The 17,472-nt window shown below is 45.9% G+C and overlaps 1 protein-coding gene across 1 annotated transcript; it reads right to left on the bottom strand.

The window, feature by feature from the left end:
• Positions 1 to 327: 327 nt before the first annotated feature.
• GFRA3 (GDNF family receptor alpha 3) lies at positions 328 to 16,823 on the bottom strand. Its single transcript, XM_079917852.1, has 8 exons — positions 16,667 to 16,823; positions 9,464 to 9,751; positions 4,660 to 4,752; positions 3,027 to 3,339; positions 1,447 to 1,550; positions 1,143 to 1,277; positions 645 to 733; positions 328 to 431 (listed from the first exon to the last, which is right to left on the bottom strand). Exons 1-8 carry the CDS (start codon positions 16,737 to 16,739, stop codon positions 342 to 344), a joined length of 1,185 nt encoding a protein of 394 aa, XP_079773978.1. The 5' UTR covers positions 16,740 to 16,823; the 3' UTR covers positions 328 to 341.
• Between the last annotated feature and the right edge of the window lie 649 nt (positions 16,824 to 17,472).

Consider the following 17,472-nt stretch of genomic DNA (forward strand, 5'->3'; position numbering starts at 1 on the left):
AATGACCCTGGCGGTCCAGTGGTTAGGACTCCGAGCTTTCACTGCCAAGGGACCAGTTCAATCCCTGGTCGGGGAACTAAGATCCCAAAAGCCAAGAGGCACGGCCAAAAACAACAACAGCAACAACAACACAAAACAAAAAAAGAAGTGAAGGGAATGAGAACTAGGCTAGTCAGCTTCTACTGTGGCCTAATCTGGAGTCAACTGGAGGTGTGGGGTAACGTCAGGGTTGCCATGTTGTATACCAAACCTCCTTCCTGATGCTGTCCTTTCCTCAACCCTTGCAGGCTGCAGGTCAGCTGGGTGTGGTAAAGGAGAAGAGGGCCCCCAGGGAAGTCCAGCTACCAGAGGCTCAGGAGCAGAATCAAGGTAAGTGTACAGGAGAAAAGAGAGGGCACCCAGGGCTGTGGCCTCAGAGCAGGGTTTTTGTTCTGTGGAAAAAATAAAATGGAGTCAGCTCCACCCTTTTCACCACCTTAGCCTCAGTCAAGGCCTGTCCTCCTCCCCTGAGGTGTCTGCTAGAGGTCTAAAATATTCATGACCACAAGGAGTTCACCGCCCCCATCCAATCTCTTGCCTGCCTTGTCTGGGTTTCCCCCAGCGGTCCAGTAAAGGTAGGAGAGGTGTAACAGAGGAGGCCCTACCTGGCGTTCCATCATGGAAAAGGTAGAGGCTGTCCAGTCCTGGGAGAAGAGTTGGCTGTGAAAACGCATCTTAGCTGCAATGGCCTCCACTGAGGAGAGGAGAGAAGGAAGACTGAAAGCACGCAGATGTTGGAGATCTCTCAGGCTCCCAAAGAAGGAAAGGGAATGTCTCAGGGACCCTGGGATATGCAAGGGTGGGTGAGTGGCAGCTGGGAATGGGATATTATCTCATTCTGCTTGCTATTCCTTGAGCTGAAGAGTGTCCCTAGGGCCCAGGCAAGTGAAGAGGCAGCATGGCCGGGGATGGGGGTGGGTCACTAATAGAATGGGAGAAGGCAGAAAGGCTCAGGTTGGGGAGATGTAAGCCTATGCTGAGGAGGGGGCTGCTCCGTCTGCAGGAGATGGATGGAACCAGTGGACCACAGAGCGGACCCTTTCCCTCTCCCTGGGTCAAGCTGAGCCAGCCACGGGGGCTGGGAGCAGGTGGAGAGCACTCACTGAGGCAGGGGTTTCGGGAGAAGGACTCTTCCAGCTGCTCACACTCCTCCTGCAGATTGCCACTGCCTCGGCAGGTGCAGCTTAAGGCAACACTGGCATTGACGTTGCTGACAAAGTTGGGAGTCATGGCAGTCCCTATGCGGTGAAAAGAGGATTGTCAGTGCCTAAGCCAACCCTACCTTCAGCTCCCATCCTCTCCCACCTGTCTCAGGACCACTCCATGGGGGTTCAGTCTCCAGAGCATTTTCACCCCCCCCCAGGCTGGCCAACCTGTAGGCTTCCTAAACATGCCCCCCAGCCTCACCAATCAGCCCCATGTATGCTCGCAGACATTTGGACTGCTCTGTTGCACAGGTCCCTAGGATGTCCATGGGATGGCAGTGGGTCTGAAAATCCGCCAGGCGCGATCTGAAGAAGGGAAATTTTAAGAGTCTCTGTTGATGGTGTGGCCTGCAGCCTTCACCTTGCCAGTGTCACCTTGCTGCCCCTTTAGTTGAGATGCCCATCTTCATGCCAAATCCGCCTCTGCCTTTTTCAGAGCCTGGCCCATGGCGTCCTCCTCAGTGAAGCCTGCTCCTGTCACAATTAAATGCACCATCACCCCAGCCTCCACAGCATATCACTCTAAATTTGGGCTCCACAATCCCTAATTATGAGATCTCAGGCAGTTTCTTCAGTTTCAATTTCCTTGACAGTAAATAGAGATGAAAATAACACTACCTTGAGGATTTTTGTGAGGATGAAGTAAGAGAATACATGTATAGCATTTAACACAGTGCCTGGTATACAGTGAGTGTTCAGTAAATGTTAGATATTATTATTTTTAACACTCATCCTACAATAGGTAAAGCTGGTTATCTTCAGGGGATGGAACGATGAGTATATTTTTGTGTGTATATTTGTGCACTTTTCCTTATATTTTGCTTTGTGTTAGATTGGTGGTTTACTTATCTGTCATCCCCACGCAGTTGCAAACTCCTTGAAGGAAGGGACAGTATCTTAGTCATCTAGCCCAGCACTTGTTATATAACAGTAATAGTAACATTGGGTTGACCAAAAAGTTCGTTCGGGTTTTTCCATTAAAAACCCAAACGAACTTTTTGGCCAACCCATAGCTCCCAGCATAATAGGCAGCATAACAGAGCCTCTAGGAGCACAGGCTCTAGGCCAGACTACCTATGAAGGAAATCCAAACCTCATTAACAAACCTGACTTACTACCCAGGTGAATTTGAGCAAGTTATTTAAACTTTCTCTGCTGTGGTTTCTTCATTTGTAAACTGAGGATGATTAAAAAAAACAGTAATAATAGCAACTATCTTATAGGGTTCTTGTGAAGCTTAGATAAATTAATAGATGTTAAGTACTTAAAATAGTACTTAGCCCATAGTAAGTAACTAACACTTACTCAGTAAGTGTTAGTATTATGATTTTTGAGAGCTCCATGTAATATCTTACAGAAGAGGAAGTGGGACTCAGAGAGGTAAAGTAACTTGCCCAAGGTTATACAGAGAAGTAAGTGGTAGAACCAGGTTGCAAAACAAGGTTGGTGTCTGATTTTGTTTACCTGGAGAGAAAAAAGACTGGAAGGAAATGCTCCCCAAATTATGGTAGATTACCTCCAGGTGACAGGTTTTGAGTGATATTTTAACACAGTTTTATATTTCCTAAAGTTTTTACACTCTCTCTATATAATTTTATTTTATTTTATTTTTTTATAAAAGAGTTTCAGAAAGTATCCAGGGTAGCTACATGGTAAAGTCGGTTCATGGTGCCTTGCGGAGGGGTGGGGGTGGGGGAGGGTGGTTCAGACCCAGCCCTGCCCAGGAAGGAGGCGCCGAAGGAGTGGTGTCCACCCCGTCTGCCCGCACCCATCACCCGGCACCTGCACAGCGGGTCGGACAGGCATATGTGCCACAGCTCCAGGCAGTTGGGGGCCTCCGATGGCAGTGAGCAGCTGGGGGCGATGGTGTTGCGCCGGCGCTGCCCGCAACCCTGGTCGGTGGGCGCGCACGGGCACAGCAGCAGGCCCTGAGCGTGGGGCTCCGACGCCTTCTCGAAAAAGGAGCGCAGCTGCCTTTGGCAAGTGTGGCGCTGGCAGCGGGACCCGGAGCACGCCTCCCCGTACGCCTTGCGCAGCCGGTCACACTTGTCATTAAGAGTGCACAGCATGGCGAACTTGAGGCAGAGGTCCGAGTCTGGGGGGAGAGGGGCACCAAGTCAGCAGTCCTCTCTGCAGACGTGCAGCCCAGCCTCCCCAGGAATCCCGGCAACCCTCTGATTTCACAAGGACGGTAGTGTGAAGGCACTCCTGTCAGGGAGGACTGCACCGAATAAGGCCTTTCCCTCTACCCACAAACCGTATCAGGTATTCGTGAGCCTCTCCCATCCTGTTCCTCAGCTTGCCTAGGTTTAAAAAAAAAAAAAAAAAAAAAGCCATATACATCTAACCAAACCCTTTCCTCAATCCTATGCAATGAGTGAGATCCCATGGTGGAAATTGTAACCAAGAGGCCCTACAACATTCTAAAGTACTTTCTGGGGAATTCCCTGGCAGTCCAGTGGTTAGGGCTCCCCATTTTCACTTCTGAGGGGTTGCATCCCTGGTAGGGGAACTAGGATCCTGCAATCCTCCTGGCACAGAAAAGTACTTTCTGGATTGTCCACAGCAGATGCAACCAAATTCTATTTAGGATTTTGGTTCTGCATCTGTCTATTCTGCCCATCTTTCATTGACTGGTGCATGCATAAAACCCCCCATACTCTGAATCTTGGGAAATTATGGTGATAGTTCTATTAACAGAATATTCCAGCAGTCAGAACAATGGAATAACTGGAATAGGTTATTCCCAGATTCCCTGTAACCTAGAGTTTGTAATACATAAATCTCTATGCTTTTCTCTCAAAATTCTAATACACAGTACTGACTGTACAACAAAGCTCACATCTTTCTCAAAAAGAGAGTGCATGTGTGTGTTCCTTTCCAATTAATACAACAGCCTCACTTTCCTGAAAAACATGCATCATATTAGTCCTTGCCGGACAGATGGCTCCCCACCCTGAGTCACCCCTGAGGAGTCACGCTCTCTCTCACCATTTTCCCTGCCCAACACCTCGCCCATCCCATTAGAATGGTTGAAAACAAGCAATTTCCTAGTCTTCAGGGACAAAAGCTACTTTCCTGGCTGCCTCGAATTAGGGTAAATACTCCATTTCAGCACTTTTTTTTTCTGGGACTGCTGCCACTCCCACCAAAGCCTTTGTAGAGATCCACCTTTTGGAACCAGGGAGCTCTAATGGGCTCTCTTGGAATATCTCCCTAATAACTATTGCTCTGTGTTAACTCGTGAGACTAGATCATGCGGCATAGCTCAGACTCTCACCCTGAGAGTGCTTCTTTAGTTACCTGGCAGGCCACAACTCTCTCCCTTCATTCTCCCAGCTTGTGTTCCCCACTAGCCACCCTTCCCTCAGGGTCCAGGCCCTCCCACACCCCAGCCCCAGCTTGCCTTCCACACCTGGTTTGAGCATGTTCAGTTTGCTGAAATTCATTTTCCAGGGTTTTCTGGTCACTGTATCTTCATAGGGAGAGACATCCAGCTCATAGTCACCTAGAGACAAGGTGGGGAGCACCAGAATCCTGAGGATGGGGCTGGGGGTGGGAGCAGGAGGGGTTGAAGCTGCTGGAGAAAAAGAAGAAGCACAGTCTCTACCTAAATAGCTGCATGCTGGGCAGAGGAGAGAAAAAGAACAGGGCCATAAAGGTATAGGCTAGGCTTGACAAATAAGCTGGGTTTAATGATAAGAATAATAAAGCTACTGTTTGTTGAGCACACTGTTTACTGGGCACTATGGTGCAAGTGGAAAAAAAAATATATATATACATACAATTTCACTTAGTCTTCATAGAAGTCTTTGGGTAGGTAAAAGGAAACTGAGGATAAGAGAGGTTAATTCACTTGCTCAAGTTCACATAAGCTAGTAAATGGAGCCGGGATTTGAAACCTGGATTACCTGATTTCAGAGTCTCTGCTCCTAACTACTACAAGTATCACCTGTGGGCACATAAGCAGGCAAGGGGACTCTGTCTTGTTTTCTCTTGCTATTGGAGAAGGGGCAGTAGTGGACTCTGTTCCAGGCCTGACCACTTGGCTATGGAGATGCATTGCATGCTGAGGTGATGCAAATGAGACTAGATCTGGAACTGAACCTGACTGAGAAAAGCAGAGAAGGGAGAGAAATTATCTGAAAGGAAACACATCTCTTTCAAACACCCCATGGGGCTGTGGGCTCCTTAAGACCTTATAAAATCACTAGGTCTTATAAAATCACTGCATACACAACATTGTTAACCAACCTGTACTTCAGTTAAAAAAACAAGATCACTGCATAGCTCATACACATGGTAGGTGCTCAATAAATGTTGAAGACAGAGATGAGCTTGCAGGGATGTCACCCGATAGGCTTTGTGAATATGTCTTTAGGCGGGAAGGGATATAGATGATATCAAGCCAACAGGAAAGGATGGTTTGGATGCTTGGGAAGACCTGGGAGCTCCCAAGGGAAAAGAGGTGGAGACAAGAGCATTCAGGGAGAAGTCTCAGTGGAAGTTCTAAAAGAGAAGTGATTAGGATGAGGAGTGGAAATCAGGGAACAAAGAGAATTTGTTTCCAATTGCTTACTGTCGGAGGATTATACAACCTCACCTGTTGCCTTGTGACTTTTAGGCCACCTATGAGAGGACTGTACTTTCCCACGCTACTGTAAGGCTTGGCCATGTGACTTGCTTTGGCCTGTGGACTGTGAGCTAAAGAGGCATAATCACCTCTAAGTTTCAAGAACTATCATGTGGTCCTGCTTGGCTCTTTTCCATCTACCATCCTGGATCCTCAAATGAAGAAGGCAAGTGGAGCAAAGACAAAGCCAACTCATGGGACTTCCCTGGTGGCGCAGTGGTTAAGAATCCTCCTGCCAATGCAGGGGACACGGGTTCGATCCCTGGTCCGGGAAGGTCCCACGTGCCGTGGAGCAACTAAGCCCGTGCGCCACAACTACTGAGCCTGCGCTCTAGAGCCCGCGAGCCACAACCACCGAAGCCCGCATGCCTAGAGCCCGTGCTCCGCAACAAGAGAAGCCAGCGCAATGAGAAGGCCGCGCACTGCAACGAAGACCCAATGCAGTCAAAAATAGATAAATAAATAAATAAATAAATTGTCCTCCAAAGCCAACTCATGGAAGCCCACAGCAAATGTGTAATATGAACAAAAGATATATTTTTGTTGGTGAAAGCCAGAGATTTGGGGTTGGCTGCATAATTTAGCAAATTCTTATTAAAAATGTAATTGGTCATGTAATGGAATCTAAAAAAATAAAATGGTTCTGATGCACCTAGGAGCAGGACAGGAATAAAGACGCAGACATAGAGAGAGAGGACACGGGGAGGAGGAAGGGTAATCTGTGATGCAGTGAGAGAGTAGCATTGACATATATACATTACCAAATGTAAAACAGATAGCTAGTGGGAAGCAGCTGCATAGCACAGGGAGATCAGCTCGGTGCTTTGTGACCACCTAGAGGGTTGGGACAGGGAGGGTAGGAGGGAGATGCAACAGGGAGGGGATATGGGGATATATGTATACATATAGATGATTCACTTTGTTATACAGCAGAAACTAACATAACATTGTAAAGCAATTATACTCCAATAAAGATGTTAAAAAATGTGATTGGTATCTAGAAATGGAGTGCTGAAGTAACAAAAAAGGATCTAAAATAAATGGTATTGGCTTTGGGACTAGGTAGTGGGTGGTGAATAAGCTGTTAGTGGGGGCTGGGAAGATGGCAGCCCTCATTATGCAGTGGCAAAGCATTTGGTAAAATTGTTGCCTGCAATAACTTGGAAGGAAGATGATGTACTGAGTGAGCGTGTGCTTTAAGGGGAAGAAGCTGAGAAGCTGAAGATTACTAATATGTCTTGATTGCTGATAGCCACACTTGGCATGGTACTACGAGAAAGATATACGCTCAGAGAACTGACCAGTTTACACACAGAGAGGAAACAGAAAAGAAAGAATACAGAAATTCTAGGACCTGCAAAATTAAGAAATGCTACTCCTCATATTCAAATAGTAAAAGGTAAAATTGAAAAATGCATTGAGTAATAAGGTCAATTACAACTCAGCCTTGGGCCAGAGACCAATTCAAGTTTGTGGCTATCATGCCCTTTGTGGAGATCTCTCACTGATTAAGACAGTATCCGATAAATCCTGCCTGTTGGACAAATGTTCTCAGGGAAAAAAGACTAAGATAGTGGCTCTCCCACAGAAGCTTGATAAGGGCAAGGTACCTCTAATTAGGTCTCAAAAGAGATGTATGTCTTGAAAGGGATTATAGGAAAGGCTACTGGCACATGAGGTGACAGAAATCAGACATAAAACGCAATTATGTTTTGAGAGAGTTGTACTGCTAAGAGCCACCAGCCTGGATTAAAAGAGACTCTAACTATTTGAGACTTAAGATGCTCCAACATTCCTCAGGTAGGAAGCAAGTGGAGAATGCTACTCAATCCCTAAGGAGGTCATAGTCTCCAATGCCCTTTCCAGATGTAGCCCAAGAAAATAATGGGAAACGAAGGACCTCCCAGGGAACTGGGAAACTCCTGGGCTTTTGCTCCCCAATGAGCAAAAGCAGGGCCTTATTAAAGAGCAGTCCCTACTCCCAGGAAAGACAGCCCTTGCAACAATTGTGTGGCAGGACTTCAGAACTGCTATGAATCAATGTCTGCTGTGTGCTTCCCATTACTCCTCTTTCTACCTGAGAGTTTGTTGTGCTTCTCCTGTCCCCATTCCATTACTATATATTGAGTATAGATGGGAAGAGGATGACTTTTTTAAAAATTTATTTATCTGTATTTTTGGCTGTGTTGGGTCTTCATTGCTGTGTGCGGGCTTTCTCTAGTTGCAGCGAGCGGGGGCTACTAATTATTGCGGTGCACGAGCTTCTCATTGTCGTGGCTTCTCGTTGCAGAGCATGGGCTCTAGGCGCACGGGCTTCAGTAGTGTGGCACGCGGGCTCTAGAGTGCAGGTTCAGTAGTTGTGGCGCATGGGCTTAGTTGCTCTGTGGCATGTGGGATCTTCCCAGACCAGGGCTCAAACCCCTGTCCCCTGCATTGGCAGGTGGATTCTTAACCACTGCGCCATCGGGGAAGCCCAGCAGATGACTTGTTAGCGCATAGGTTTCTAGATTAAGAGAAACCACATCCAGACCTGATATAGAAATTATCACAAGATCCTACACTTGGAGCCTGATGTCCTGCTTAGATAGAATTCTTAGGCACCTTCCTTAGAAAGTGAGTAGGTATATTTTGCTTGTGAAAGGGAGGGAAATGAATGTTTTGACCAACTGGTGGACTATGGTAGATTGCATTATTGTTTACAATTATTTTTGTCCTCCCTGTAAGACTATACATACTCAGTTATTGCCATGTGATTTTCAGTGTCCCCTGTGGGAGGAGTATACTTCTCCTTCCCACTGATGTCAGTTATGACCACGTGATTTGCTTTGTCAATGGAATGTGAGCAGAAGTATTTTATGTAACATCTGAGCAGAAGCTTTTAAAGGCATCAAATGGTTCTGCCATTGTTCATTTCCCTCTGCCATGAGAAGGGAACATCTCAGGTAGAGGCTGTACTGGATCCCAGAATGAAGAGGACACATGACACAGCCAAGACAGAACATGAGCAAGAACTTAACCTTTGTTTTACAAGACCCTGTTGTGTTACTGCAGCACAGTCTAGTAAAAGCTGACTGATACGGAAGGGGATCTCCAGAGTCAGAGGAAGCTCCTCTCTTTGGCTCTTCCAGTGCCTTCCGTCTTTTATCATCTCTTGTCTGGTTAATGAATATCCTCTCTGTTAAAGGCTGGACCAGGACACTGCCTCCCAGTCTCTCTGAACCTATGGATTATGTTGTATTTGCAGCCTGTTTATGAGTTAGGACCATTTCCCTCCATTTCCTCTCCATATCTGTCTGTTCCAGGAGCTCCCCATGTTGGGCCTTAGCCTGGTTCAGAGACCTTCCAAGAGGCAGCTACATGTTTCCAGATTAAAAAAAAAGGGGAAAGTAGTGAGAAGGGAGGGCAGTACTGTGGGGCCAAAATGCATACTGCCAATTCCTCCTTCCATTTCTTACTGACGTCAAATGCAGAGCTTCATTATCATCCCTGTCAGAATCTACCATGCGGCCCATATCCAGCAGGATTAAAAAACAACTCCCAAGAGCCATCTTCCCTAGCTTAGCCCGCTCTAGGATGGGGGCCTCACCAAGGCTACGGGCAGGGTGAACGGTCCAGTAGATGTCCAGGCAGGTAGCTTGGTTCTTCATGCGCCGATGGCATGTGCAGCTCATCAGAGAACTATTCCTGAGTTGCTGTGCTGCCTCCATGCAGTCCTCAGGGACTGAAGGCTCCTCTGCAGGTGATGAGGTGCTTATACTAGAGGCACAGGAATTCAAGTAGTGGTAGGTAGCATTGCAAGTGGGATCGGCCTGGCACTTCCTCCTGGCCTGGATACAGCTGTTCACGAGCCGGCCTTCTGTGGGGAGGTGGTCCCCTGTGGAGGGAGAGAGATCATATAAGGTCAGAGTAGCTGTCTGGGAGAACCTAGTCATAAGGTAGGGTGGGGGGATTCTGGATGAAATCTTTAGCAGGAAAGTCTTGGGGCGGCACAAAAGCCTTTAGCGGGGAGAAAGAAGTCCAGTAGGAGTAGAGAGTCTGCAGCTGTCACAATATGGACAGAAGAGATCAGGCTCAAGAAGAGAGGGGGGTTTGATGAAGACAAGCTGCTCAGCCCCCTGGGAGGGGGAGGGGGACATTATTTGAAGCTGAGCCTGATGGCCCAGCCAGGCACTGGGAAGAGGGCCCTGAGCAGAGCTATGCCATGGACAGGGATAGCATCATAACCAGAGAGCTGAGAATGTGCATGGGAGTGCTAAATGACAGTTAGCAACAACTCTGAGCCTTCCATTAAAAGTCACTTAAGGGGGGCTTCCCTGGTGGCACAATGGTTGGGAGTCCGCCTGCCGATTCAGGGGACACGGGGTCATGCCCCGGTCCGGGAAGATCCTGCATGCTGTGGAGCGGCTGGGCTCGTGAGCCATGGCCGCTGAGCCTGCGCGTCCGGAGCCTATGCTCCGCGATGGGAGAGGCCACAACAGTGAGAGGCCCGCATACCGCAAAAAAAAAAAAAAAAAAAAAAAAAGTCACTTAAGGGGAATTCTCTGGCGGTCCAGTGGTTAGGACTCGGCACTTTCACTGCCGGGGCCCAGGTTTGATCCGTGGTCAGGGAATGAAAATCCTACAAGCTGCGCAGTACGGCAAAAAAAAAAAAAAGTCACTTAAAAATACCTTACAGTGGGAACTGGTTGGGGTTGGGGTGGGGGGCTTTTACAGATTCTGTCACTCACTCAGGAATATCAAGGTTGGTTATAGTTCAGCTCTGGAGAAAGGCCCTGCACCCTAGGACTTAGGGTCCTATCAAGTGGTAATAGCACACCATCACCCCCCAGTTTTTCAAGGCAGAACATCTAGGAGTCATTCTGAATTCTTCTCTTTCCTTCACATTCTATGTTCAATCCAGTAAGTCCTGTCAACTCCACTACATATCTGGAATCTGTCCACTTCTTTCCACAGCTATCACCACCTCCTTAGCTCAAGCCACCATCAACTCTTGTCTGAACTAGTTGAGAGTCCTTATTGGTCTCAGTGATTCCACCTTCCAAATTCATTCTACCATACCATTCAGCCATCTTTTTTTGTTTTCCAGCTTTATGGAGATATAATTGACATATAACATTGTTTAAGCTTTAGGTATACAACATGATGATTTATGTATATATTGTAAAATGTTACCATAGTAAGATTAGACGTGTTAACAATAAGATGTGTTAAAATTAACACATCCTTCACTTCACATAATTACCTTTCTTTTTGTTGTTGCATTCATCTTTTTTAAGAATTTTTTTAGGTTGGAAAAAATTTTTATTGGGGTAAAATTCATGCCTGGTGATCATTCTGAAATGTATAGAAATAGCAAATCACTATGTTGTACACCAGGAACATAGTACTGTAGGTCAATTATACTTCAAAAACAAACTCATAGGAAAAGAAATCAGATTTGCAGTTACCAGAGGCAGAGGGTGGGGAGGGAGAACTGGATGAAGGTAGTCAAAAGGTACAAACTTTATTTTTTTTATTATTTTTTTAAACATCTTTATTGGAGTATAATTGCTTTACAATGGTGTGTTAGTTTTTGCTTTATAATAAAGTGAATCAGTTATACATATACATATGTTCCCATATCTCTTCCCTCTTGCGTCTCCCTCCCTCCCACCCTCCCTATTCCACCCCTCTAGGTGGTCACAAAGCACGGAGCTGATCTCCCTGTGCCATGCGGCTGCTTCCCACTAGCTATCTGTTTTACGTTTGGTAGTGTATATATGTTCATGCTACTCTCTCACTTTGTCACAGCTTACCCTTCCCCCTCCCCATATCCTCAAGCCCATTCTCTAGTAGGTCTGTGTCTTTATTCCCGTCTTACCCCTAGGTTCTTCATGACCTTTCTTTTTTTTTTTCCTTAGATTCCATATATATGTGTTAGCATACGGTATTTGTTTTTCTCTTTCTGACTTACTTCACTCTGTATGACAGACTCTAGGTCCATCCACCTCACAACAAAAAACTCAATTTCGTTTCTTTTTATACAAACTTCATTTTAAAAAGAAAAAGAGAAAGAAAAAAATTCATGCAACATAAAATTAATTATCTTAAAGGGTACAGTTAAGTGGCATTTAGTACATTCACCATGCTATACGACCATCACTTCTAATTCCAATTCATTTTCATCACCCTAATAGGAAGCCCATACCCATTAAACAGTCACTCTCCATCTTCCCTTTCCCCTAGTCTCTGGCAACCACTAGTCTGCTTTCTGTCTCTACACATTTACCTATTCTAGTATTTCATGTAAATAGAGCCATAAAATATATACTCTTTTGTATCTAGCTTCTTTCACCTAACATGCTGTTTTCAAGGTTTATCCACATTGTGGCATATATCAATATTTCATTCTTTCTTATGAATAATATTTCATTGTATGGATATACCATATTTTGTTTACCTAAATGTTAGTTGATGTACATTTGGGTTGTTTCCACCTTTTGGTTATTGTGAACAGTGCTAAGTGAAGAATCATGTACAAGTATTTGCTTGAATACCTGTATTCATTTCTCTTGCGTGTATACGCAGGAGTGGAATTGCTGGGTCATATGTTAATTCTATGTTTAACTTTTTGATGAACCACCAAATTGTTTTCCACAGTGGCTGTCCCATTTTACATTCCTATTAGCAATGCATGAGGGTGGTTCCAATTTCTCTACATACTTGCCAACTCGTGTTTTCTGTTTTTTGCTCTGTTTTTATAGCCATCCTTGTGGGTGTGAGGTAGTATCTCACTGTGGTTTTCACTTGCATTTCTCTAATAACTAATGATATTGAGCATATTTTCATGTGTTTGTTAGCCATTTGTATATCATGTTTGGTAATAAATTAATTAAAGTATAACATATAGAAAAATACATAAATCAAAAATATATAGTTTAATTTCAAATTATATACACCTGTGTAACCAGATCCCCAGGTAAAGAACCAGAACATTACCAGCACCCCAGAAGCCATCTGCCAGTCACCATCTTCCCAACGAAGCAAATATAATACAATATCCTGATTTCTAACATTAGCAATTTGTTTTGCCTGTTTTTCAATCATACAACATGTGCTTTTGGTGTTTTGGCTTCTTTTGCTCAATATTACGTTTCTGAAATTCACCCACACTGATAAGTATAGTCGTAAATAGCTTATTTTCACTGCTGTATAACAATCCATTGTGTGAATATAACATAATTCTAATACTGACTAGCATTATATGGGATCATCTCTTAAAAACTGTAAATCAGATGATCTCCTTTCTCTGCTTAAATCCCTCCAACAGCTTCCATTGAACTTAGGTTAAGGTCTAGTTTATGTGCCTTGGTTTACAAAACCTTGTAAAGACCTGGGCCCTGCCCACCTCTCTAATCTTACCTCCTGCTCTCTCTTCCTCTCCCACTTCCCTCCATCTGCACTGGCCTTCTTTCTGTTTTGAATGCTCTTCCACCTGATCTTCACATGGCGTGTCATTTCACAAAGGCCATCCCCAACGAACCAATGTAAAATAGCCCCCCAGCTACTCTAACACACTGTTGTTCCAATTCTCTGCATAGCACTTATCACCACTTGATTTTTTTTTTTTTTTTTTTGCGGTACGCGGGCCCCTCACAGCTGTGGCCTCTCCCGTTGTGGAGCACAGGCTCCCTACGCGCAGGCCCAGCGGCCATGGCTCACGGGCCCAGCCGCTCCGCGGCACGCAGGATCCTCCCGGACCGGGGCACGAACTCGCGTCCCCTGCATCAGCAGGCGGACTCTCAACCACTGCACCACCAGGGAAACCCAACCACTTGATATTTTTTTACTTCATTTTTTATTATCTCCCCAGCTAGACTTCCATGTCTATCTTATCACTACTCTGTTGCCAGTGCCTAGAACAGGGCTTGTTCTTTGTAAGTGCCTACTAATATTTTAAAAATGACCACATAACAGAGACATTTTATGAGCCACCCTGATAACTTCTCTGGGCCCCTTCTCTCTACTTATAATCAAAGAGTCCCAAAATTAGGAGGGGCCTCTGAGTTTAGGTAGTCCAACCTTATCTTCCAATCACATAATAATCAATTAGATTACTTATTAAAATGCAGATTTCTGAGCCCTAGCACTAACTACCAAATCAGAACCTCTGGTGATAAAGCCTGGGAATCTGAATTTTAGTAAGTTTACTGGAGAGAATGATGTAACCTAAAGTTTGAGAATTGGTGCCATATCCAATGTGTAAAAAAAGACAGGATCAGTAGTACTGATTTCTCCTTTTGCTTCAGGTTCCAATACGCCTCAGCATGGCATTATTACTCTTTTAATTTAAAATTTTGGTATTTTGTTCATAATGGATTTTTGGTATTAATTTTGATTTTTAAAAAGGGGGTTGGATTAAACCAGAGTTTCTCAATGCACGGGATGGGGAAGAGATAGGATGGGCCCATCTGGGGGGTGTATCAGAATTTCCAAAGGGAATGTGTGGTTCAAAAAAGCATATTTACAGACCTACTAGAGAACGGACTTGAGGATATGGGGAGGGGGAAGGGTAAGCTGGGACAAAGTGAGAGAGTGGCATGGACATATATACACTACCAAACGTAAAACAGATAGTTATCGGGAAGCAGCCGCATAGCACAGGGAGATCAGCTTGGTGCTTTGTGCCCACCTAGACGGGTGGGATAGGGAGGGTGGGAGGGAGGGAGACGCAAGAGGGAAGAGATATGGGGACATATGTATATGTATAACTGATTCACTGTGTTATAAAGCAGAAACTAACACACCATTGTAAAGCAATTATACTCCAATAAAGATGTTAAAAAAATCACATAAAAAAGCATATTTGACAATTTCATATGTGGAAGATGAACAAAAAAACTTTTTTTAATGCAACTAGTTTTTTTATTAAACTTTTTATTTTATATTGGAGTATAGTTGATTAACAATGTGTTAGTTTCAGGTGTACAGCAAAGTGATTCAGTTATACATATACATGTATCTATTCCTTTTCAAATTCTTTTCCTATTTAGGCTGTTAAATAATATTGAGCAGAGTTCCCTGTGCTATACAGTAGGTCCTTGTTGGCTATCCATTTTAAATATAGCAGTGTGCACATGTCTATCCCAAACTCCCTAACTATTCCTCCCTCCAACCCTTCCTACCTGCTAACCATAAGGTCGTTCTCTAAGTCTATGAGTCTGTTTCTGTTCTGTAAGTTCATTTGTATCATTAAAAATATTCTGAAATTTCAAAATTTATTTAAGGAAGACATGAGATTTTTATCTTTATCAAAAGGGGACATGGATTTAAACAGTTTGAGAAATGCTGAATGTTTAAGATGTTACTTCTGGTAGGTACCCAGAAAGTGCTTGCTGAAAGAAACGTAGCAGGTCCAAGTCTCATTGCTTTAACTGGACTAAATATTGAGTCGTAACAATTTTCAAAAGTAAACCTCTCTCATTTCTAAGCTGACAGTTCACCAAGTGTGAGTAGTAGTAGATTTAAGGGCACTGCAGCTCAACAAAAGAAGGTGGGGGTCATGTTAAGTTTCATCATTAACAGGTGGTAACTTGTTCCACTAAATTGGTCACAAGGAAGGTATTTAAAGTTTACCCCTGATCCTGACATACAGCCATACTGTTAGGGTTAGTGAAATATCCTGGGCAGTCCAATCAGATCAGTAAAGTCTTGCTGCTCTGATTTACTAATGAAGTCAGTCTGGACAGACCAGTACTTTCCTTCCTTCCTTCCATATCTGTCTCTCAGCCAAGATTGCACTTCTGCAGTCCTACTTTGTGGACTGAGGTCATATGTAGATACGTGGTCTCTGACTCACGATTCCCTCCAGGCAGGCTCTGGACAGGAGCCCCACAATGAGATTCCATGTACCCATCCCACTCCCAAAGGCCACGTGCATGCTCCTTGGGGGGATGGCATAGTTCTAAAACCCGGCCTTTAACTATGTATTCCACAAAACACCTATTGTGGATTTATAACAGGGCAAGGCACTGTTGCTGGGCAGCTTGCACGGAAAGGCCATCTTGTCCACTAGTGAGTTTTCCCCTCCAATTTAAATAATAATAAAGTATATCCTGAAGAGAGGGTTTGTTGATGGTGAGCAATACTCTCAATCACACAACCAAATAATGATGTTGGCAAGTATTGGGAAGCAGTTTTCAACCTTAATTTGTGACGTCAGTTGTGTTTGTTTGTTTTTTCCATGAAAGTGCAGAGTGCTAACCACTGGACGGCCAGGGAGTTCCCAATGACAAGTCAGCCCTAACAAAAACTTCTCCAGCTTCACCTGTACCTAGTATCCGCTTCCGCAGTCCTTACATGGGGTGGAAGAGGTGAAGCCCATGTGGAGCAAAAGGCAGTCCTGCTTCTGACTCTCCCCGCCCCCTAGAGATGCTGTAGTGGTAGTGGCCTAGCTGCTGGCTGTTCTGTGACTGTACAGACGCACTTCAAACGGGGGAAGAGGGGGAACGAGGAGCGAAGAGATGCTTGGGTGCCCTGGTCATGGCTGGCACTCAATCTACAAGTTAAGTCACTGGACTAGGTGTGGAACCCAGCCCCTTCCTGACACCCTGGGCTTCCTCCTCCAGTTCCCCAGGCTCGGACAGACGGACGCCCCGCACCAGGCAGCAGTGTGGGGCCTGAGACCTCTCTGGGCACTGGTGCCGGGACCCGACCTACACGGTCACCACCACCACTCACCACCACCCCAGCCCCCGCCCCCTCCCGCCCCAGCCGGAGTGGACTCCGCGGACGCACAGACGACACTCACCCGCTCGGAGCAGCAGTGGCAGCAGCAGCAGGAGTGCAGGCAGCATTGGTCGTGGGCTCGGGGGGCGCGCCATTGGCGGGGTGCGCTAGCCGACTGTCGGCGTCCCAGGGCGCTCTGCCTGCACCCCAGGGCGCTCTGCCTGCACCAGGCGCGGAGCGCCCTCTCCCCTCGCGCTGGAGCTCTGCGAGCCGGGTTCCTCCGCCGGCGCCTCCCACCACCGCCTCCCGCCCCGCCTCGCGCGCCCGGCGCCAACACGCTCCCACCAGGGTCCCGGGCGCCGCCCTCCAACTCCAAAGTGGACGGACGCACCACGCCGACTCTCCTCCTGGACCGGCAGGGCTGGGGTGAGGGCGAGCGAGGGCACGCGCCCCGGAGCGGCCGGTCTTTGGCTCTGAAGAGTGCTCCACCCCAGCCGGCCCACATGCTGTCGGCCGCCAACTTCGTTTAGAGGAGGACTTCTACCCAAGACAGTGTGGAAACTGTCAATGGAAACTCGCCATCTCTGGGGTCCAGATATTTATTAAGAAAAAAAGCATCCTGTCTCACTTTCCGGAACCCCCTCTACCACCAAGGAACAACCAACCCAAATGACATAACAAAACTTGAACAAACGCACAAGGGCACTTACATTTCAAGTATATTTTTTCTTTTAGAATTTGCACATCTGTGATTTCATTTCGCCTCGTAAATATCTTCAAGGGTGAGATTCGGTTGTTGTTATTAACCCCAAGATTCTGCAAAGATGGATCCCAGACAGGTGAAATGGCTTTGCTGGGAACAAACCTGAGGCCAGATCCCAGGACCTT

The sequence above is a fragment of the Stenella coeruleoalba genome, assembly GCF_951394435.1.
Source record: "Stenella coeruleoalba genome assembly, chromosome: 3".
NCBI lineage: Eukaryota > Metazoa > Chordata > Mammalia > Artiodactyla > Delphinidae > Stenella > Stenella coeruleoalba.